The 25,320-nt window shown below is 34.3% G+C and overlaps 1 protein-coding gene across 4 annotated transcripts in view; it reads left to right on the forward strand.

Annotated features, from left to right (window-relative positions):
- fam184ab (family with sequence similarity 184 member Ab) overlaps positions 1-25,320 on the forward strand; it is a 254,481-nt gene that overhangs the window by 73,474 nt on the left and 155,687 nt on the right. For all 4 annotated transcript variants that reach the window (XR_015518906.1, XR_015518907.1, XM_087298716.1 and 1 more), the window contains exons 2-3: positions 18,270-18,701; positions 20,920-21,342. Coding sequence is in view for 2 of the 4 variants with exons in the window: in XM_087298716.1 (XP_087154842.1) it covers positions 18,270-18,701; positions 20,920-21,342 (855 nt within the window). In the remaining 2 variants the exon portion in view is untranslated. The remainder of the gene's footprint in view (positions 1-18,269; positions 18,702-20,919; positions 21,343-25,320) is intronic.

A 25,320-nucleotide genomic window follows, 5' to 3' on the forward strand; every position in this document is an offset into this window, starting at 1 on the left:
ATGTATATATTTCTTATGTCTGTGAAGCAAGTATTTGCTGAGATTCCAGTGTGTTTGTTGACCATCAAACTAAAAGCACACATCTGGGGTCCGTTCTTTTTACGTGGATTACTCAATTAGCTGGATTTGGATGTTGACGATTTGACACGATCCAGGATCGTTTTGTTATTCAAAACTCATCTGAGACTTGTTGTCCTAGTAACAGTTCTGGTAGCTCAAGCCTGCGTGGGAGCTGGTTTATGTCATATAAACAGGATTAGATCTGGTCAGTTCAAGCTAAGATAATACTTAAAAGTATGTACCAAATGCTGATATTTTCTTACAGTAGTTACAGACACTTGGGTAAATAGTATATATATATATATATATATATATATATATATATATATATATATATATATATATATATATATATATATATATATATATATATATATATATATACATATATATATAAATAAAGTTAAATATATTAATACAACTTATGCAATCTGCACTCTGAAATAAAAGTAAAAGACTGCCACCTGGTGGTTCAAAGAGAACATTTATTGATATGAACTTTTTAGATGCAAACGTGTTCATGCACAATATTTGACTTTTTTTTTTAAAAAGGATAATAATTTATGCAGTCATGCACAAGTTTTGATCACTAATATGCCGGTGATTGACACCTTTATCGATATTAAAATGCTTTTTTTGATGCAAAACTAATTTATACAGTTATTATGCACTGATTAAAAAAACTTGACTAGGCCTGTAGGTTTTTATAATAAAGAAAATCTTTTATAAATGTAGAACTAAATACATTGATATGCATTGAAATACACGATGAATACTCTCGAAACATAAAAATTGTAAAGTCTGCAGCTCACAACAAATGTGGGAATTGCGTGTCATTTTTAACAAACCGTTTACTGCTAATTTGATGTAAATTTGCTCACATGGATAATTGAATATTAATCAGATGATGTCTTTACGTTGCTGTGCCGTTAGCCAATTGTTACATTGCTGATCATGATTTTGAGAATTGATAAATCTGTCCTTCACAAAACACGCAGCGATCTTAGCTCAGTTCATCCAGACATTTTAATCTGATTCGCGAATTATTTTGAAGAACCAAAATAGCCAGAGATCAGTTATCAAGATGAACATATCCAGGATCTGCCAAATCATCTTAGATCATTTAAGCGAGGTACGAAGAACCGAACTTCTCCGTCAGTCTATAGCAATCAATAGCCCCTTTCACACATACAGACCTTTCCGGAAAATTACCGGCAATTTTCTGGAAAGGGTTTATGTGTGAATAGGTCCTTTTTGAAAAAAATGGTAAATTCGTTCTGGCTATTTTCCGGAAAGAGAAGTTGTAACATTACCGGTAATTTGCCAGAATGCTGCGCTGTGTGAATGCAGAAGGAAGATTGCCGGAAAGAGCGCGTTCACGTCTAGAACGTGCTGACGTGAGACGCCTTCTTTAACCAATCCGAACAGTCTGACGCATACATGTCCACGCGGATTATGAGAATAAAAGCCTTTGAATATTTTCCCAGACGCATTTAGCTGCTAGAAGTTAGTCAGATAAAGTTTGTATGTTCTTCTTAATGCCAACTGTGTAAATAATCATCGATAAGATGATTATGATAAGCCGCACATATTATGAACATCTCGACATGCGAAAGTGATCCTCCATATGTTTTCATCGAAGTTGTTCACAATATTGATCATCCACAGAGTTTGTGATGTAGTCAAATGTTTACAAATACAAGCGCAGCCGTTTAAAGCTCATTTGTGGTGAATGTTGTCAGAATTTACCGGTATTTTGGAATGGATGTGTGAACGGTCTTTTCTGGAAAGATTCCGTAACGTCCTCGCCTGTGTGAACAGCGCTTTTTTGAATTTACCGGTAAAGTCGTTCCGGAAATTTTCCAGATATTTACCGGTATCACTGTGTAAAAGGGGCTATTGATTGGCTTCTGTACTGGTAGGCGGGGCTTCATTCGCCACATTCAAAACTATATGTGTGACATGTCTTGCATATTCTATAATCTTTGGCTGTAGTTATTTAACGCAGTGGGCCTCTACACTTTTTTTGTTGTAACCTTCAGAATTTTTTATATTTCTTCATACTACATCATAGTCAGCATTAGCTGCTCTCTAATCTTGTTTATTATTTTCCAGAAAATAAAGTTTTTTGTGCATTCCTTGAACAATACTACTAAAATTCTTTCAATTGTCATTTTTAAGATTACATTATATCTGAATTTAAAAAAAAAATAGTGTTTATAAATTGTTTTTCAAATTTGATCATCAATGTATACAGTAACAGAACAGAGCTTGAAGCCAAGTCTAGCTGTGAGGAAAGCTTTCATTGCACATTACAGACTCTTTTAATCTCATACCGAGGCGCATCTTGTGAAACAGACTGCGATTGAAGCTGAACAGTAACCCCCTACGTTGCCCCAAAAGTGATCTGGACCAATTTACAGACAGCCTTTACACACTGAACAATATGCTTGTTCTCTCTGCACCGCTGCAGATGACTGTAATTATCATTATCATGTTCTTGGTCATATTGACTGATGTTGGAACAGTTGTAATGACTTTTAGATTCAAGCACAAAGTGATTAAGGCCTCCCAGTGTTGTCGGAGTTAATGGGTTTTCTCGTATTCCAGTTCTGAGTGGGAAGAAAACTCATCGACTGCCAAATTTACTGGACATATTCAGGACTAAAGATTGAGCCAATGTGGCAAATCAGAAAGACCAATACAGTCTGGTGCGAAAGCTGTTATTACAATGGAGCTATTCAAAATCCAAGAGAGCGGCCTTGATTAACCATTGTCCAATGTTAACCAAATCATGTTATATTTTGTGTGAATGGGTTTTCTAGCAGTGCTGGCTTAGATTAATTTTGTAAGAGTTTTTAAATGGATGTATTTTATTTGGATCACGTCTCACTGTAGTTGTTAAAGGTGATATTTAATTAATCTTGTCTTTATCTAATGACTCTTCTGTCTTTTGAATCTATCAGGTAACTTATCACAGCATCAGTACACTGCTTCAGTCTTTCACTTTCACACTTGTACTTAGTAATTTTAGTGAAAACCTCAGATACTGTTGGTAGTGCACCTTTTTTACCGACCAACCTCCTGCGGAAAAAGTGATTGACAGGTGGTGTGTAATTTGTGTGTAACTTATCTTTATTTATTTATTATTTGTTTATGGGTAGAACAAAGACCATGCAGGTCAGGTAGTTCAAAGGCTACAAATTATTAATTTGTTATGAATTAATTAATTATTTATAAATGATTAATTCACCTCTGCTTATGACGACGATGCCATTCTCCATCGCGATGTTTTGTATTGGTCGACATCGCCCAAACCTAGTGTATACGGTATACTGTATATATAGTTACATATATTGTTCATCATTTTAATGTGTAGACTTTGAAAGATGAAGATTTTTAATTTTGGACAGTCACAGTCTGTGTTGTCAGATTGTCTACTGTACTGTAGAAGAAAAGTGGCATGTAAGAAAATTATTTAAATATGTTTTAGTAGAAAATACTATTTATTTTTTCAACGAGTTGTTATTATTATTATTTTTTTAATTGTGTCATGGTAAAGAAACTGCAATTCTCTGTTGTATTATTTGTTTATTTATTTATTTAATATTATACTGGTTTTAGATTTAGTACCATAACAATAACCATTAACAATTCAACCATGTTTTTTATAGCACATAGGGTAGTAGGGTTGGGTATCGTTTGGGGTAATTTCGATACCGGTGCAAAATCGATACTTTTAAAACGATGGCGGTGCTAAAATGGTGCCTGAACTGATACTTTTAAGCCACAAAATTATGGTGGATGACTCTATAAAAATATTTTTATTTGACAAAATAAATCAATCATTTTAATTCAGCAATATAATTAAAGTTTAAAGTATACATCAATTAATCTTTTAAATATTTAAATTGAATTGCAATAATATATTTTTTTGATCATTTGTTTGCTAGCATGGATTTAAGATTTGCATTATGCAATTTATATTACGTTAGCTTACTACTTACCTGTGGAAAGACTGTCATCAAAATCCGGGAACACCTTTTTTCTAGGGTTGGGGCTTGTGACTACGTTTACATGGACATCAAATTTGCCTTAATCTGAATAAGACAATAATATGATTAAGGTATTAATATGAGTTGCTTTTTGAATGTTCCTTTCATGGTCTAGTTTTACATGTTATAGTTCATAGATTGATTAATGTTATTGCGTCACCGCGCTATCGATGTTTCCTATAGTTTCATGTAATTTCAGCTGTTTAATTCTTAATTTTTTTACTTTAACTGCAGTTCGCCACTTTCACTTTCATTCAGGAACCTTTTGTGCATGCACTGTGACAAACTGAGATATTGAATGAGAATATGATGTAAGGACTGGTGGAAGAGTGTTGTTTTTAATAGAAATTGATAGCGCACGCCAAATGGAAAGAAAAATAACTCTGTATTTTGTGACTCAGGTATAGGTGGTCCTTTAACGTAATCAAAAATCCCTGTGTACATGGTTGACTCTTAATCAGAGTATTGTCTTAATCATATTAAAATGGAAATATTGGTGTCCATGTAAACGTAGTCAGTGAAAGTGCTAGATTATGTCAAAGTCAGTACATTCCATGTGCTCTTATAATGTTTAATTAGGTTTGACGTTTTTCCCCCTAGCACGCAACTTTTGTAAAGCATCCGCTTCTTGTTGCTGTGTCAGAATCCTTGCTTGTAAAAAATAGCCATACTTTAGAATGGTTAGTTTAAGCAAATTTGATGAATGCAGCCATCCGTGTTGATGAATCTGAAGGGAGTCGCTCACTGGATGTGCTGCTCTACGCGAGTTGCCTACGTGTTGGGTCCCTAAGCAACATGAACAAACACCTAACATCGCAGATGGTGTCCTTATCCCTTAAAGTTGTTTAGAATTATATGTTTAGAGTTGGTGTGCACAATGAGTACCTACTGTAAATGTGCTTTTGATGTACCCCTTGATGCTTCTTATGGCCTTGTTGCAGCACTGGTGGCGTCCGGAATATACCAGTTATATAGGTTTTGGTACCCAAGCCTACATGGGAGGTTTTATAATCTAACAGAAATCCAAAAATGGTCAACTTTAACCCAAATAATCCCACTTTTCTACTGTTTAGCATGTGCATGGTAACCTATTTCATCTTAATAGAAATAAGCTGTCTTTATAGAAATACCCAGATAACCTACAACTTGTAATTGAGAAGAATTGCAACACGCGTGACATTCAATGTTTACAGGTATAACATATTTTAGTTAAGCAGTAAATTCTTCATCAGTTGTTGTAGGTTTGCAAATGCAAGAATAATGTTAGCATTTTGCTAAGCTAACAACATACACATTAAAAAAAGCCAACCTTTAAATAATGAACCTCACCAAACCTTGTTTAAATGGAACATCACATTGGAAGTGTGCCATGATTCTATACTATTAAAGCATTTGATTGTACTCATGGGTTTTATTTACAGCATGTAGAATTTTAGCACTGTACTAGAATGTACAGAAATATGATAAGGTATTGTTATTTACATATTAAATATTAAACTGGGCTTAGACTTAATAACAATTCAGCAATGCTTTTTTATAGCACATGGGAGGTTTTATAATCTCACAGAAATGCAGAAATGCGTCATCCTAAATCCAAATGATCCCACTTTTCTACTGTTTAGCATGCACATAGTATGCTTTTTTATATTAATGTTATGTAGAAAAAAGCTGTCATCATTAAAATAGCCAGATAATTTGCAATTTGTAAATGAGAAGCATTACAACATGCCTGATATACAATGTTTACAGTTCTAGCACATATTTTACTAAAGCATTAAATTCTTCAGAGTAATGTTAGCAAATTGCTAAGCTAACAACATAATACAATAAGCACACACAATGAAATGAGATGAAAGAGATGTCACATCGTAAGTACCATGAATTTTTATTTTATTATTCTTTTTTTTTTTTTTTAAGATTTATTTTTGGCCTTTTTGCCTTTATTAGATAGGACAGTATTGAGAAAGGAAGCGAAGTGGGAGAGAGGGAGAGAGAGAGGGGGGGGGGGGGGGGTAGGGTTGTGAAATGTCCTCAAGCCAGGATTCTAACTCGGAACTCCCCGACATGCTACTGCACCATTTGTCGGCATGTTAACCACTAGGCTATTGTGCCGACAAGTACCGTGATTCTATACGATTAAATCTTTTGATTGTACTGACTGCAAATTTTATTGACAACATGTAGCATTTTTAGCACTGCACAGTAGTACAGAAATATGATAGCCTCCCAAAAGAGGGATATCATTTCAGTGTGTACAGTTATAGAGCATATTTTACTGAAGCAATAAATTCTTCAACACTTGTAGGTTTGCAAATGTTAGAGCAATGTTAGCATATGGATAAGCTAACAACATAATATACTAAGCACATACTAAGCACTCAAACCGTGTTTATAAAAGATATCACATCAGAAGTACTGTGATTCTACGCAATTAAATCATTTGATTGTTCTGACATATTTCATGACTGTGAGTTTAATTTACAACATGTAGCATTTTTTGCACTGTACTGTAGTATAGAAATATGATACCAGAAAAGGCTATCATATTTCAGTTTGTACAGTTCTAGAAAATATTTTACCAAAGCAGAAAATTCTTCATCAATTATTGTTTGCATATGCAAGAGTAATGTTAACATATTTTTAATTAACAACATAAAACTCTAAGCACACACAATGAAATACGCTACCTTTAAAATAAATAAACTCCATCATCAAACCTTGTTTGAAAGAGAAGTCACCTTGTAAGTACTGTGATTCTATGATCAAATTATTTGATTGTAGTGACAAATTGTATGACTGCGAGTTTCATTTACAACATGTAGCGTTGTACTGTTGTACAGAAATATGATAGCCTCCCAAAAGTAAAAAAAAATAAAAAATAAAAAATAAAACTGTTTCAGTCAAATTGCAATTTGCAAGTGAAATAACTGGACCATTCCAGAAGTATTTTCCTCTCCATCAGTCAGTGTACATCTGGCCGAGTGTGCAGCTTCCCGGATGTTCTGAGATTTCAGATGAAGACTGGCACTCTCAACGCCTCTTGAATTTTAATATAGTATACAGGATTGCTGCCACTTTCATTTGGTGAGCAACCTCTCGGGGCTGTGTTTGGCCTCTGACTGTAGACGTTCACACAGGTTGATGGCCAGTATTCTGTGCACGTTCTTGCATGAAAGGGCCTGCAGGATGTATACAAGGTGAAAGTTATGAATTGTCCTTTCTAGAAAGATTAATGCGTTTCCTCAGGTGGAGTCAGAAGTATCGTAACTATGAGTTACACTAGCATTCAGTGATTTGGGGGCAGATTTTAAAAAAGAAATTCTTTTATTCAGTGAGTGCATTGCATTTATCAAAGACTCTGTCGGTTTCTAAATGGAGCTCTTTTGAACTTTCCATTCAACAAAAAATCCTGAAATGCACTTTAAGAAATAAAGGTATGAGAATGGTCATTGGGTGGTACACATTTGTAGGTAAAAGGTCCATATTGATACCTGAGGGTGCATATTGGACTGGGGTGGGAGGGATTTACTATAAATTCAATTCATGTTTTTTTTTTTTTATAGCGCTTTTACAATGTAGATTGTGTCAAAGCAGCTTAACATAAAAGTTCTAGTAAATAGAAACTGTGTCTGTCCAGTTTTCAAAGTTCAAGTTCAGTTTAGTTCAATTCAGTGTGAATTAATCTTCACTGCTGAAAGTCCAAACACTAAAGAGCAATTCCAATGATGCGCAGCTCTACGAGCAAACCAAGCAAGCAATAGGTGACAGCAGCGAGGAACAAAATTCACCAATTGATGAAAGTGAAGGGAAAAAAACCTAGAGAGAAACCAGGCTCAGTTGGGCACGACCAGGTCTCCTCTGGCCAAACGTCCTGTGCAGAGCTGCTGTCGAGGTATTGGAGGCTGAAGAACCCTGCACGTCTGATGTGGAATACGTCAGGATACGGCCTGGTCTAGGATGATGGAAACAGACTAACATAAGTGTAGACACCATTCAAACTATAAGGTCTTTTGGGAAGTGTTCCCGGCTTCGGTTGCTCTTAATAATGCAGACTATTAATAAATATAATACTAATTTTAATAATAACAACAACAATAATAACAAGTTAATATAAATGCAAAGTTGCGCCTATGGTTTATATATGGTGTCCTCCACCATTCAGAAGAATTTTGGGTACAAGATAGATCTCAGGGCAGGTGGGAGCAAATTGTGGTGGGCTTTAATGAGGAATTGTAGGATTAGCACACACACGCTCTTCCTTCTATGTCATTAAACCGTGGAGAAGTATCACATTGTCGCAAGTTTAAAGACGTACAAAACGGAATGCCTCAATAAATCCGATCTGCCTGTTTACATGAGTGCATTGTCGCATACCTGATTTATATCTGATTTCTTTCTATACATATGCCAAACAAGCCATGCTAACACAGGAAACACGATAAAAGTCTAGGTGTGAAAGCACCCTAAAAGGGGAACATTTTTTAAATAAAAACATGAATCACAAAATACGGAAAACTGCTATTTTACTGATATTTTTTACAAAGCACTGTATACAAAACACAAAGAGTGGATGTAGTATTTATAATTCAAATTTATTACAGATGAAAAGGTCAAATGTAGACTGCATATCTCAAATATAGGAGATTTTAAAGTAAACAAAAAAGATACGTTTAGCTAAAGACAATTAGAAAATGGGTTTGCTTCTGATAAGATGGAAACCAGTGCTTCAGGACTGCTTAAACAGGTTATAGAGATTTTCTACACTTACACGTGATCAAAAAGTAAAAAAAAAAAAACTATGATTTGTCTTTGCACATTGCTCAGACGCCAGACATCGACATGCATTGACTGAGAGAGCGCCAACATAGTCGCAGTAACCGAACCAGCTTTTCTTCTGTGTTCACTGCTGTCCTTATCAGCTCATTTTTTTGTCTGGCCGAGAGAATGAACTGTGTGAATAGGGTGGTGAAAGAAAACTGGAGGATAATGGAATCGCGGTCAATCCTGGGAGAGAGTAGGCTACAGATGTGATGAGAGGAGCGCATACGCCCGAGTCACAGTTTCTCAGCGAGCAGGATTTGTAAAGGAGATAAAACTCTATTGTGCCGCTCTCAGGTGGCCGAACAGCTTTCACCTAATCAGATGTCTAGACAATTATGGAAATGAAGTGGGAGCTGGAATAACAAAGCATGAGAATTGCAGTCGAAGGTCACTTTGTTTCCAAATAATCAAGCCGGGGAATAGTTTGGCTGAGAAAAAACAACAGCTTTTTATGTGATGTTGTTGTTGCTTTAAACTGTGAAATTGTGTTTTATGGACATTGTAGGCATTTATACTTTGATTTAACAAGGCCCAAAGATGCTATTTTAGGTTGTTATTTTGTTTACTGGTTGTTCTAGACTACATTGTAAAATAACAGAAGTTAAATTACATACATTTACCAGAAATTTTAATTTAATTAAGTAAATTTCTGTAATTTTCGTTTTTTACAGTCAATTTCTGTAATTTAATGGCTGTTTTTTTTAAGGTTTTTTTCCGGCATCCCAGCTGCCGGAAATAAATCGTAAGATTACGGATTTTTTTTTACAGTGTAGGTTTTTATGTTTTACTATGGTTTATTTTAGTGTTATAAAGAAGTGATTGCTTTTTAATAAGCTATTTTGTTTTACTTTTAACATTAGAAGCAAGAAACAAAATCAATATATTTATAAGAGATGTACACAATGATAATATATCTACAGTGACTTAAAATGACAGTAAACCACTGTACTTACATCACTTTTCATGATTCTTTTCAACGTTTCCAAATGCGAATTAGTTGCGTTTTCCTCTAGTTGTTAGAGTGGCTCACTGTAGTATTGGTAACCTAGTAACCAACAGTAAACAAGACAAGCATTATGACTACAGTTGATTGGTCAAGTGTTTGCTAAATCAGAATTTATAATGCGTTTTAATCTCCTATCATTCATATTGACTGCACTAGTCCTAAACCACCTTAGGTGAGCATAAACATAAATAATTAATTTATTTTTATTTTTTGCGAATGAAGGGTTTTGATTCAAGGGCTTATCATGCAATATTTAAAAATGAGAAATAAAGTGGTTTATTCCACGATTGGCTGCATACACATTATATGGTTTACATTGTTGTAACACCTCTATTACAAGTCAGTCTGAAAAGTGCAGACTGATTTCCAGGTTGTACAAAGCCCCTTCATTCAAAGATTTAGATTCTCTAGGAATCGGATTTGAATGGCTAGCTGATTCAGTGCGTGATTGTGATTGGTCAAAAACCTTAAGCATAGGTCAGAATCAGAATATCTAACACATCTTGTCGTAATGGCTAGTTTCAGGTTCCAAGGCTTCTGAGGCAATTGTAGACACACTGTAAAACCCAACAGTCAAATGTATCAATTGAAATGAGTGTAGTTAACTGTTAAGTTCATTCCACTCATTTGCAAAGAGTTTTAAACTCAGTCTTGAAGGTAATGAGTTAATTAAATACCTCATTACTTCAACTTAAATGGAGTAAGTTCACAGTACCCATATAGATTAGTTTTTTTAACTCAAGTGGTTTGAAGCAATCGGTTTCCTCAAATGGTTTGAGTTGTTTTAACTTACTGGGTTGTACAGTACTCAATTGGTTTGAGTGCTCTTCATTTAATGGGTTTTACGGTGCTCAAATTGCTTCATTACTCAAATGGATTAAGTTCACAGTACTCATGAGGGTTAGTTTTTTAACTTAAATGGTTTGTTGCAATCGGTTTCCTCAAATAGTTTAAGTTACCTTAACTTTTTGAGTTTTACAGTGCACTAACATTTACAGAAAGAATGGTGTTGGTTTTTCTGTATCAGTGGACGTCCAAATCACAGTACAATTCTCCTACGTAATTCATGCGTAATTCTGGTGTAAAAAATGTGGTTGTACTTGGAGGGATGTCAAAAGAATTGGTACTGAAATTTTAAAAACTTTGATTACCTACATTCTTAATGTGTTCATGTGCTCAACAGATATGACAGTGATTGTTATCGGTATGGCGTTTACCGCTGTTCACCAAGTGCAAACACATATACATGGACATTGAGAACATGCAAACTCCAGAAATGCTTCCTGATCCAGAATTCAAAACCTGCAACCATTTTGCTGTGAGGCGATAGTGCTATCCTCTGAGCTACTGTGCCACCCCTAAATTGATGACCTTCATGGCCAATCACAGTCAAATCTGCTGAGCATGTGAACACAACGACCAGTCAGTAGTTTTAGACTAATCAGTGTTTAAGAACAGCGCTCAACAGCACTCAAATATAAGTGGAAAATGGATGTTTTCAAATTTCATTACCAATTGGTACCGAAGTTGATACCTTTGACAACTCTACATGACAGGTAGAATTTGGTAGTCTGGTCAGTTATTTTACTAATTTGGCAACTGTTAAACATTGACTGGAAAACTAAAATTAACTTTTTTCAAGTAAAACAATGTTAGTGTTCTGGATGGGAAGACTCGTGCTCTAAATTTAGTGTAAATGTGCCATAGTTCATTCATTCATTCATTCATTCATTTTCCTTTGGCTTATTTACCATGGGTTGCCACAGAGGAATGAATAGCCAACAATTCCAACATATGTTTTACGCAGCGTATGCCCTTCTAGCCGCAAACCAGTACTGGGAAACACCCATACATTCTCAGATTCATACATGCACACACACACTACGGTCAATTTAGTTCATCCACTTCAATAATGCCACATGTCTTTGGACTGTGGGGGAAACCGGAGCACCTGGAAAAAATGTCCCATAGTGTATAATTTATAGTACTTAGGATGCAACTAGTGTTTACAACATGGCAACAACAATATAGTTCATAAAAGCTTTGTCTTTTTTTCTTTGCAAATGCTTTTTGGCTGCATTCTGTGAATATTTCCACCAGTTTGCTGAAATATCTGGACTTGAGTTGATGCATTTTATGCATGTCTGCATCAGTATTCTATTTAGGATAAAATAGATGTTGTTTGTTAGACTATGGGTTTTGTAACTATGTTAAACAATCATTCATTCACAGACAGACACTTTACATAAAGGAGGAAAAAAACATTCCAAAGCATCTTAATGCCTCTTTAAAATCCCAGGACTCAGAGTAACATTTACCAGACTGTAAAAGATTGTTGTAAATTATTTCTGCATAACCTAACTTTCATCAGTTTGTGGAGTATTAAAATAGCAAAATGTGTCTATGAACAGTCCAAAGGCAATCTCAGATTCCTTTTTTGGAGACTTTTAAGCTTTCTCCCTAGTTACTAAGGGAATTAAAATTTCAAAACATGTGTCTCTAGACTTTGTGCACAGTTTCGGCTGTTTGTTATTAGTTTGATGCATTAACAAACACTTTCAAGCTATAATAAAACTAAATAATGTATCTTGTTAATAATTAATCTTTGTTGACTAGTCCTATGCAGCTGGTGGGTTGCAACCAAAAGAAAAATGGGTCATTTTTCTATTCTAATAAGGTCACAGATTGCAGGGAAACAGCTAAATTAAAACAAATATTCTAACATATTTTTTTTTAGATGGAATTGCATTGGAATAATTACAGTTTCTCAAAAAGTAGGAAGATAGTATAATAAAAATATATTTCTTTAGTATTTCTTTTATTATCATAGTTTGTTGATTTAAAAAACCATGCAATTTAAAACAACAGTAATTTGGTGCTAATTTATCTGTAATTTTGTTTTAGAAGCGTAGTCAATGTACACTCAAAAAAAAAAAATTGTTGAATGAACATGATTTAATCGTGGCACCCTTTATGCATCTAATCCAATCAAGTAAACCTGAACTGCTTTGAACATGTTGTATGAACACAAAGCACATTTGTAGATAAAACATGGTTTCAATATGTCAGTCTAACTTCTTTGCAACTAATTGACTCAAAATGTTTGTATTGTGTTATTCTAATTAAAATGATTCTAATTTACTCAATGTAACACTAAAGCTTTACATTAACAAAATTATGTCTTGTTAAATCAGCTAGTAAATTTCTTGTTCAATATTGTTGTTTAAATTACATTTTTAAATAACAATACTATGAAGCAAGATTAAAAATTAAGTAATTCAACACAAAAAGGACAGAAAACATGTTATACATATATATCTTTTATTATAGCCTTTATCAGGCACCAAACACATTTAAACAAATTTCTTCTTTAATATTCTGATACAAAATGTTATATAATATCCAAAATTGTATTATGTAATATAAAATGTATAAGAAACATTTAGCCAACACAATAACCTTGGCTCTTAAGAAAACTGATCCCCAAGCAATACCTGTAGGACGTTAACATCATTTTTTTTTTCCAATTGAGTTTAAACAGCTTTCTTCACTTTGGTACTCCTATTCAAAATGTAAAAGTATAAAATGTATAGGAAACATATAGCCAACAACATAACATGCATAACATTCAAGCTCTTGGGAAAACCAATTCCCAAACTGTGCCGAAAACACACGGTGATACTTCTTCTTGTTGTTTTCGTATGGTGACATCCAAACGCACTACCGACACCTACTGATATGCGCGAAGTGACTCTCCAGAGTGAGAGTTGTAGATTTGAAGCGTCTCAGTCTCATTGAATCAACATGTTCTGATCAAATTCAATTGATTATTTTTTGATTCAGTTTCAAATAACATGAATTAATCATTTAACATACGTAAACTTGATTTGTTCTTTTCAATCTGACAAATTTTTATTTTGTAAATCCAATACATGCCTATTTGATTTTTTTTGAGTGTAGGGGATACTTTTTTATTTATCTATTTATTTAGTTTTATAATTGTGATATAAAAATATGTTTATAGAAAGGTCGCCTATTGTCACTGGCTTGCTTGGTTTGACGCATGTGGAGCTGAGCATCGATAGATTTCCTCTTCAGTGTTTGGACTTTCAGCAGAAAAGATTAAACCACACTGACCTGAACTAAACTGAACTACAACACTGAAAATTGTTGTTGATTTACTAGAACTTCTATGTTGAGCTGCTTTTGACACAATCTACATTGTAAAAGAGTTATAGAAATAAAGATTAATTGAATACAGAAAGGGGCCATTAGTTAACATAAGTTAACCTGAACTAATGATAACCAATATTTTGCAGGAACAGTCAGATCAGGAAGAAACCTTTTCTAAGCAGACAGCAGGTAATCAAAAAATAAATAAATAGTGATTATTTGTGGAATAAAACCAAGTGGGAACGGGACTAAAAAAAAAAATACAGTGCTTTGCAGACCTGTATAGGCTGCAGGTCTGAGTCCATATAGGATGGTTTCTGGGACCGGACCCAGACCTCGGTCTGCCTGTTAGTAACCACTTATCTATACAGCACCATGGTAGCTAAACAGTGTTTTGGAAGATAGCCAAGCCACAATGATTATAGCATGAAGTGTAATCTTGACTTCATCATAACTTCTTCAATAGATGTTTTTGCTGTAACTTTGTTGGCAAGGATTTTCCAGACATTTTCAATCAAGTTCAGGTCAGGACTCTGGGCTGCCATTCCATTATTTTTCTGACTGATGAAGTGGAAGGAACCTCATGTGACTGAAGAAACTTCTGCCTTCACTCTACAATGTGGCTTTATATAAAAATATGTGTAGCACACTACAGAAAGTGCCTTTTGCAACTGGCTTGCTTGGTTTGAGACTTGTGGAGCTACGCATCGATGGATTTTCTCTTCAGTGTTTGGTCTTTCAGCAGTGAAACAATGATCTGAACTAAACCGAACTTCAACTCTGAAAACTGGACTGACACAGTTTCAATTTACTAGAACTTCTATGTTAAGCTGCTTTGACACAATCTACATTGTAAAAGTGCTATAGTAATAAAGATGAATTGGGGCCATTAGTTAACATAAGTTAACCTGAACTAATGATGAGCAATATTTTTACAGCATTTGTTAACCTCAGTGGCAATTATATTTACTATTATGCTACTAAAATTAAACATTAGCATTAGATAATGCAATGTGAACTAACATGGACAATTACTGTACAATTAACAAAATTAATTATTTTAAAGTATATTGCTCATATAGATAAATATTATATCAATAGCAAGAAATTGTTGTAAAGTTTTAACTATAAAGCAATGAAAATTGTTCTTTTTGTATTTAATTGTTCTGTTATTTATATTTTTAAAGAGCCCATGCCATGAATATTGCTGTATATTGATAGGCCTATGCAGCTTGTGGTAATATAAAATTTTGTAATAATTTGTAAAATATTTAGTTGTCCAGTGTAGACTTTGAAAGCAGTGCAGAATAAGTTTAGCAAGGCACTGGAAGTTTTCCTGTAAATGTTGATGGAAAAGCTTTTATAGCCACATTTTCCATATTTAGTAGGACATAAATCTTCTGGATTTAAAGGTCAGTCAATGAAAGCTAAAGTGTGTCGGTCTCTTGTGTGGCTTTACATTCTGTAATGCATTGAGCGCAAATGCTCTAGATCAGCAAAAGAGTGTTTACTTAACCTCAACCTTTAAGTATGTCAGCTTGTGTTGGCTAGAAAGTTCTAAAAGATGATGTAGCTACTGTACCATTTTATCTAACTTTTGATTGGATGACTTAAGCCTCACTTTACCCTGACTAATTTAGAGTAGTAAGGGACTTAATTTTCTGAATAATGTGAGATTTAAATTTTCTCTTTTCTGTTTTACATCTTGACTCATCACTCTCAACCAATTGTGCAGATAATAATTGTCAACACATCTTAATAATTTTAAGAGCAGTTTTAGCGTATTTATTTCTTTTGTTTATGCTTGGATTACCAAGGCAACACATTTTTAACATTTATTCCAGTAATCATAAAGGTTTAGCAAAGAGAGACTGTTCAGCTCTTCTTTCTTATCTTAATTCAGCAGGAACAGTCGGGTTGGGGGGAAAACTTTTCTAAGCAGACAGCGGATAAACAAAGAATAGATAAATACTGGAATAAAACCATAATAAACATCCACCACCAGGCAGCATCCACCTGGATGATGCGACAACAGCCATATTGCGCCAGACTGCACCAGCTGTAGGAGACAGAGTGATAAAGCCAGTTATCATATGTGGATGGTTGGAAGGCCATGATGAACAGAGGCCAGTTGGCAAATTTGGCCAGGATGCTGGGGTTAAACCCTTACTTATTTTCGAAGGACATTCTGGGATTTTTAATGACCTTAGAGAGTTGGGACCTCAGTTTAACATCTCACCTGAAAGACGATGCACACTGAGCAGTATAGAGCCCCCATAAATACCCTTAACGTTAGGACCCACACAGTCCGCAGGTTGAGTGCCCCCTGCTGACCTCACTAACATCACTTCCAACAGCTACCTAGCTTTCCCATGTGGTCACCCATCCAAGTACTGACCGGGCGCAGCTCTGCTTAGCTTCAGCGGGAGACCATGTGAGAGTTCCAGAGAGCTAGATGCCGACAAGTGTAATCTTGATCATATCTTCTTTGGTAGTTGTTTTTTTGCTGTAACTTTGTTGGCACAGATTTTCCAGAGATTTTCAATCAGGTTCCTATCAGGACTCTGGGCTGCCCTTTCATTATTTCAGTGCCTGATGTACACAGGGAAGGAATCTAATGATCCTGAAGCAAGTTCTGACAATCATTGCCTTCACTCTGTAATGTAGCTTTATAAGAGACTAAACTGCAGAAAAGACCACCGAACCATGACAGTTCAGCTATTCACCTTTACCAACTTCTTCACACACTTTGGCTTCAGTCTTTTACCAGTTGTAAAAAATAAGTTTACAACTTCATTAATCCAACCAAGGGCAATTAAATTAGAACAGTAGCAGCATGATACAACAAAACCATAAAAATACAAATCACATACAAGCAATATAAAAAACACAAACCAGAATGCTTTATAATAACATCATAAATAATCCTAAAAAAACAACAGCAATAAGAAAGGACCCATACATTAAAAATTTAAAAACTTGCTAAAATGTGAGCCTATAAAGCCTTATTGCCTCAGGAACAAATGTAATTTTATATATATATATATATATATATATATATATATATATATATATATATATATATATATATATATATATATATACAGTTGAAGTCAGAATTATTAGCCCCCTTTTGATTTTTTTCTTCTTTTTTAAATATTTCCCAAATGATTTTTAACAGAGCAAGGACATTTTCACAGTATGTCTGATAATATTTTTTCTTCTGGAAAAAGTCTTATTTGTTTTACTTAGGCTAGAATAAAAATTTATTTTTTGAAAAAAATTTTGGGACAAAATTATTAGCCCCTTTAAGCTATTTTTTTATTGTCTACTGAACAAACCATCGTTTTACAATAACTTGCCTAATTACCCTTACCTGCGTAGTTCACCTAATTAACCTAGTTAAGCCTTTAAATGTCACTTTAAGCTGTATAGAAGTTTCTTGAAAAATGTCAAATAAAATATTATGTACTGTCATCATGGCAAAAATAAAATAAATCAGTTATTAGAAATAAGTTTTTAAAACTATTATGCTTACAAGTGTGCTAAAACAATCTTCCCTCCATTAAACAGAAATTGGGGAAAAAATAAACAAGGGCGCAAATAATTCAGGGGGGCTTATAATTCTGACTTCAACTGTACATATGCTTTAGAGGATGGGAATCCTCTCCTATCACACTTTTTTCCAAATTTTCCTTGTCATTTGCTGTTCATGTTAGCTGTGGTCAAACTAGTGTTCGTGTTTGTGAAATTCTGTTGTACGGCGCTACGAAAAGGGGTGGGATTAAACAAGATGATCAGACATTTTAAAAAGCGAGTGATTGGTCCATATTTTACATTTCTTTACAGAGAGGTCATGTTTTGATCTTTGATTAAACTCACACTGTCAAGTGATGTGATTTCACAGGTCAGAGTTCACTAAGCTTGAACTTTGCAATGCAGCGAACTGCGAAACTTGTCGCACGAGCTTGCGTTTCCGGTGTGACACATTCATAAGTATGAATGGAAGTCTATGGGGAGAAAAGTGCAGTGTGACCGCAGCTTAACTCTGCTAGACTATGCAGAGGCAAATCAATACAAGCCCAACCGGCAGCAGCATGAACAGCGCCGTAAGTAGGTAAAAAAAAATTAACTCCATCCTCTTGTGTTTCCAGGTGATCTACGCCCTCAACACTAAGAACGATGAGCACGAAGCAGCCATCCAGACCCTGAAGGAGGCCCACGAGGAGGAGGTGCAGCAGATCCTCTCAGAAACTCGGGAGAAGATCATGCAGTACAAGAGCAAGATCAGCGACGAGATGGACCTGAAGCGGCGCATTCAGTCTCTGGAGGAGTCAATGGAGCTTCATGAGCGGATGAAGCGGCAGGCCTTGGACGAGTTCGAAACATACCGTCAACGGGTGGAAGACATGCAACTGTGCACAGAGGCCCAGCACACACAGCGCGTGGTAAGCATGTCCCGTGAGGTGGAGGAAATGCGACGCTCATTCGAGGAGAAGCTCAGATCCTTTGCACAGTTGCAGTCTCAGTTCGAGCAGGAGAAACGACAGGCTCTGGAGGAGCTGCGCAGCGGACATCGGCAAGAGGTGGGTGGACGGTTTACATTTGTATTGTTCCTGCTGTTACGCTGCACTTCAAAAAATAAACAAAAAGATTTTTATCTGGCTTTACAATTTGGTCAGCATTTTAAAAATAAAATGACTGTTGCTCTATAATTAATTACTAATAACTATTGTAATATAATGCTTTCAAACTAGATATACAGTGTAAATGAAAGAAATGTAATAAATATACTAACAGTGGTCTATTTTAAAGATCTAGGCACAAAGTCTAAAGCGCATGGCTTTGAAGTGTTTGAAATGTGTTTCGATATAACTCAGTTTTTTTGACCACACTTCATTATTATTGGTTATTTATTTGTTTGATAGAAATTAGAACTGAATTTAGAAATAGTTTTGAAACATAAATGTGCTTAACAAACAAAATTAAATGTAAACAAGTAAATGTAACAAATGTAAACGAGTAAAGTAAAGAGCAAAAGAAAGTAAAAAGAAAGTAAAGAGGCCGAAAAGAGGAAGCTCGTTCTTTATCCTCGTGCAGATGGTCTGTTAAACTGTTTTCTTGCTAGTGAGGCGTTTAGTTTTTCCATTCAGTTTTTCCACTTACAAAGTCCGCCATGTAAATAGCAAATGTGCCAGGGCACGATGCAACTGACTCTTAAAGGGAATGCGAGAAGAGACTCTGATTGGTTTAATGCCCGTTATGCTCAAAACACACCCTTAACTCATCAAGAGAATAAGCACAACCCTGTTAGACCATGTGCCACTGCGCAGTGTTTTTTTCCAACCTTACAATAGCAAAAGTAAATTCAGACATGCCCTTGATACTTTTTCAGCATGCGCTTTAGACTTTGCTCATAGATCGTTAAAATAGAGCCCTATGACTTATTTATCGGTGACTGAATTTGGTACGTTTTTATTTATTAGTTTATTAATCTTTAACTGTTTAAAAACAGGGCGAGGCAGTGGCGCAGTAGGTAGTGCTGTCGCCTCACAGCAAGAAGGTCGCTGGGTCGAACCTCGGCTCACTTGGTGTTTCTGTGTGGAGTTTGCATGTTCTCCCTGCCTTTGCGTGGGTTTCCTCCGGGTGCTCCGGTTTCCCCCACAGTCCAAAGACATGTGTGGTACAGATAAATTGGGTAGGCTAAATTGTCCGTAGTGTATGAGTGTGTGTGTGAATGTGTGTGTGGATGTTTCCCAGAGATGGGTTGCGGCTGGAAGGGCATCCGCTGCGTAAAAACTTGCTGGATAAGTTGGCGGTTCGTTCCGCTGTGGCGACCCCGGATTAATAAAGGGACTAAGCCGACCAGAAAATGAATAAATGAATGTTTAAAAACAAAAGAGTTGCTATTATTTATTACTATTATTTACAAATATATTTAGAAAGAAAAATGTTCTAAAACTGATTTTTTTTTATATACATTACAAATGACTTAACAGTCTCATTTTCTCAGGGACAGCACTTCATTGTCAAACTGATGTTAAGTGCTCAGAGTTCATAAACTTGATGACTACAGATCAAATAACAAATAACTTTATATTTGCTATAAATGCATCACTCTGTAAAAAAGAAATGCATAAAATTTACAGTAAAAAAACGGCAGCTGTGGTTCCCAGTATTTTACCATTAAAATACTGTATAAACCATAAAATTAATTTCTAATTTTTACAGTAAACTACCATATTTTATTAATTTATAGATGTAATATGTCTGTATTTTGAATTACCAACACCTACATATCTTTTGTTACACAGATAGACACGTTAACACAGCCATATGCAGGTGGTGATGAGATGGCTACATAATGAACCAATGCTCATCACAAACAACTTTTCCCACAAGCATCGCTGTATAGAAGGTGCTCAGTGTCAATTACACAGCTACTAAACACCAGCATGGTAACATGCATAAAATTAAAGTCATAAAACAAACATTGTTTATCAACATCAGATGTAATATAAATCTCTAATGTACATAACTGATGGGGAAACAACTAACAAGATCAATATTGATGTCAACAAAAAAGTATAAAAGTGACGTGCCATGCAGGGATTTCTGGGAAAGTCGGTTTACAGTTATTCGCTGTATATATTAAGGTAACATACTGTTAACCAGGTTACTGATTTTTACTGTAGCATTTTTACAGTTTTTTACTGTTGAAATCACAGACATTTTTTACAGTGCATATTAAATATAATTTTCATATCCACCATGAACGCCCTTCCCTAAATGTTGCTTTTACAGGTTCAGGAACTGCTTCGTTCACACCAAAGCCAGAATGCAAACTACAGCAAAGACCAGGAGAAACTGGGCCAGCTTCACAAAGCCGAGGTGGATTCGCTGAACGAGCGGGTGGAGGAATTGAAACAGGACAAGAAGCGTCTGGTGGAGGAGTACGAGGCCAAGCTAAATAAAGCCCAGGCTTTCTACGAGCGCGAGCTGGAGGCCATGAAGCGCACGCAGCAGATGACGGCTGAGAACCTGCTGGCCTGGAAGAAGACCGAGGCTGAGCTGCGCAAAGAGTTCCAGGCGCAGGAGGCGGCGTTGCAGAAAACTCTGGGGAAGCTGCGCAGCGAACTGCAGCGCGTGCAGGACGAGGCCAGAGAGAGCAGGGAGAAATCCCACAAGCTACAGGCCTCCCTCATGACTGCTGAGAACAACATAAAGGTAAGGAAACAACACTTTCATTTGTTCTAGAATTAAACTATAGAGGTTACACATTGTGTGTGCACTTTATTAGGCACTTCTATGATCTTTATTTTCTATTTGTCATGCTTTTTTAGTGTTAATTTTTTTTTATATATATAGTTTTTTACTGTTTTGTTCTAGGGTCCGTTCTTCTTACGTGGATTACTCAGTTAGCTGGATTTGGTTATTGACGATTTGATTTGACCATAATCCAGGATCGTTTCGTTCTTCAAAACTGATCTGAGAGTTGTTGTCATAGCAACTGTTCTGCTAGCTCAAACCTGGTCGGAAGCAGGTTTGATTCATATAAACAAGATTAGATCGGCTCAGTTCAAGCAAAGATAATACAGAAAGTATGTACCGGATTCTGATATTTTCTTACAGTAGTAGTTATATATACTTGGGAAAATACAAATTTTTTTAAAACTATATAAAGTTATAGTTATTAATAAAATAAATAAAGTTATATATTATTAAAACTTATGCAATCTGCACCCCACAAAATGAAAGTACAAAGACTGCTACCTGGTGGTGCAAAGAGAAAACTTATTGATATGTACTTTTTAGATCGCTTTAGTACAATTTGTGTGTGATAATAGAAATGCACAATATGTGACTTTTCAAAAGCATTAATACATTTATGCAGTCATAAACATGTTTTGACAGTTAATATGATGGTGATTTGATGCTTCATAAAAGTTGCAGACACCTTTACCAATATCAAAATGCTTTTGTAAACATCCATGTATTCTTTACACCAATTAAAAAAACGGCTACTATAATACTACTATGGGTACTATAATAAGGAAACTCTGCTCTAACTGTAAAACTAAATAAACTGCTCTTGACACATGAAAGGGACAATCATGCAGCCCACAACAAGGTATAAAGTTATTGCGTGTCATATTTAACAAACCGTTTCCAATGAATTTAATGTAATTTTGCTCACATGGATAATTGAATATTAATCAGATGACGTCATCATGCTGCTGTGCCGTCAGCCAATCGTTGCTTTGCTGATCATGATTTCGAGGATCGATAGATCTGTCCTTTACAACACACGCAGCGATCTCAGATCAGTTCATCCAGACATTTTAATCGATTCACAAACTTGTTTGAAGAACCAAATTAGCCGGAGATCAGTTATCAAGATTAAAAGATCCAGGATCTGCCAAATCATCTTAAGCGAGCTACAAAGAACGAATCCCTGTTCTTTGTTTCGATCAAAATATCATTAGGGACAATTTATTAACATTTAGTTTTTAATTACATATTAATTTGTTTTTTAATTATTAAATTCAATTATTTTTATGTTTAGTTTAGTTTAGTTTTATGTTTAGTTTAGTTTATTTAGTTTTTGTCTTTTTTCGTCTCATATTTCTGTATTTATTCCACATTACATATTATTTTCCATATTGTTTTGTTTTTTAATTCGATAATATTCTTGTTTTGTTTAATTTCATTTAGTTTCATTCAAAATGTCTTCATGCACAATTTATTAACTTGTAATTACACATTTAATTATTTTTTATTATTAAATTCAATGTATTTTAAATTTAGTTTTGTTTCATGTTTTGTATAATTTTGCTGCATTTGTTTTGTTTTGTTTTGTTCAAAATATCTTCATGAACAATTTATTTAATAGACAAATTATGGACAGTTTTTATTTAATATTTAACTATTTTATAATGAATACATTTATTTCATTTTTACCCAGAATTAAATTTTATTTTTTTTCTCTTTGTGTGGCCAAACCACTATGACTTTCATTCTTCTGGAGAGTATTTAAATTCTGAAGTAATTCCATAACCAAACCGTTTTGGTTGCCATTCATTTCCATTGTATTTTTAAATATATAATAATATTAGTGTATTAGATATAGTGGGAATCAACACTTTTGTCAACATTTTTAAAAATCTTCTTGAACTTACCCTGTAATTACAACTTTTAAGTTTATTTAATTGAAATAATTGTTTAAAATGTTTAAAATTTAATTTAATGTTTATTTATTTTATTTTGTTTTATTGTTTTGTTTTGTTCAAAATGTCTTTATGGACAATTTATTTACAATTCATTTTAAATGATTTATTATTAAATCAAATTCAATTTCACCCTAAAATCAAATTTAACATTTGCTAATATTAATGCCAAACCACCATGACTTTCATGCTTTTGTGGGGTATATATTTTAAAGAAACCATTATTTGATATAATCAAACAGTTTTGGTTTCTGCAAATGTCATTGTATTTTTTATTTATTAGTGTATTAACTATTAGTGGGAATCAATATTTTTGTCAACATTCTTCAAAAAGTCTTCTTTGATTTTAATTACAACTTTTAAGTAAATTTAATTGAAATAAATGTTTATTGTATTATTTTTTTATGTTTTTTGTTTGTCTTCTTGAACTTATCCTGTAATTACAACTTTAAAGTTAACTTAATTCAAATAAATATTTAATTGTTGAAATTTCTCCACTAAAAATGTATTTGTCATTCATCATTTATTCAAGGTTTTTTCAAACCAGTGCAGACTTAAATTTTCCTGTGGAATAAAAATAATATATTTTCAAGAAAGTTTAATTTAAAACCTTTTTGGTTCCCATTTTTATACTGTACATGTTCCTAATATTTTCTATCAATACAGTGGAAGTCAAAGGGAATTAAATGCTTTGTTTCTAAAAAATATGTTTACATGTTATTTAAATGTATTTTAATTTCAATGAGAATTATCTAATCTTATTAGATAAACCGACTTATATAAATTATTCAATATTTCTTAATACACTTTCCTTTTTCAATTACATGTTTATTTTGCTAGTATGAATTATGAATGCTAGTATGAATGGCTAAAATGTTTTAGCTGATGTTAACATGTTTTAGTTGTTGCTAGTATGAATTAGCATGATTTTACTATGTTCATCACAAAGATAACATGTTATTAACTTGTTCCTACCATATTGTTAGCATTAAATTAACAATCTGTTAGCATGTTGTTAAAGTTTTTAGCATAATTTATCAAACTGCTTTTAAAACATGTCTAACACATATTAGCTGATGTTAACATGTTTTAGAATATTGCTAGTATGAATTATCATGATTTTGCTATGGTCATTGCAAACAATTGCATCAATTAGCATGTTGTCAGCATGTTTCATGGATTGTTAGCATTCAATTAGCAAGCTGTTAACATGTTGATGATGTTTCTAGTATCATCTATTTAGCTTTTTAAAACATGGCTAAAACTTTTAGCTGATATTACCATGCTGTGGTTGTTGCAAGTATGAACTAGCATGCTTTTACTATGTTAATCACAAATATAACATCTTATTAACCTGTTGCTAGCATATTGTTAGCATTAAATTAGTAATCTTTTAACATGTTGATAATGTTTCTAGCAATTACATGTTTATTTTCCTTGTTGAAAATCTTGTCTAAATGTGTCACATTATAGATAGTAAAATGCTGCAAATGCTGTTAGATGTTGATTTGCTGTTTCTTAAGTCATCTACAAGCACCTGTTAGAACAAATACAGTATTTCCTAAACCCTCTGCAGTGTTTTCTGAATAATTAAAAAGAAGATTGCATCAGTGAAAGCCAAACTAGCATTGTGGTTTCATTCTGAATGCATCAGATGATTCTGTGCACATTTACCAAACAGACTTCAAATGCAGCAGCAAACGTCCTGCGGTCTGAATTATCTCTCAAATATCTTTCAAAGAATGGCACAGTCAGCCATCATAGTCCTCCAAGGCATTTCTGGCACTTGTTTCTGAATGGAGTCTAATTTATGGGTGTCATCAAAAAGATACGTGCTTGGTTTGATTTATAACACGGTCATAGAGAGGAACCCTGATGGCCAGTTTAATATCGTGTTTGTCATACATATATTCTCTCATTCATGACACACTGTAATGCCTATTTAATGGTAGTGCGGCAAGGATTCAGCTCAACACAC

Source organism: Danio rerio, chromosome 20, assembly GCF_052040795.2.
Source record: "Danio rerio strain M-AB ecotype USA chromosome 20, GRCz13ab, whole genome shotgun sequence".
NCBI classification, from domain to species: Eukaryota; Metazoa; Chordata; class Actinopteri; order Cypriniformes; family Danionidae; genus Danio; species Danio rerio.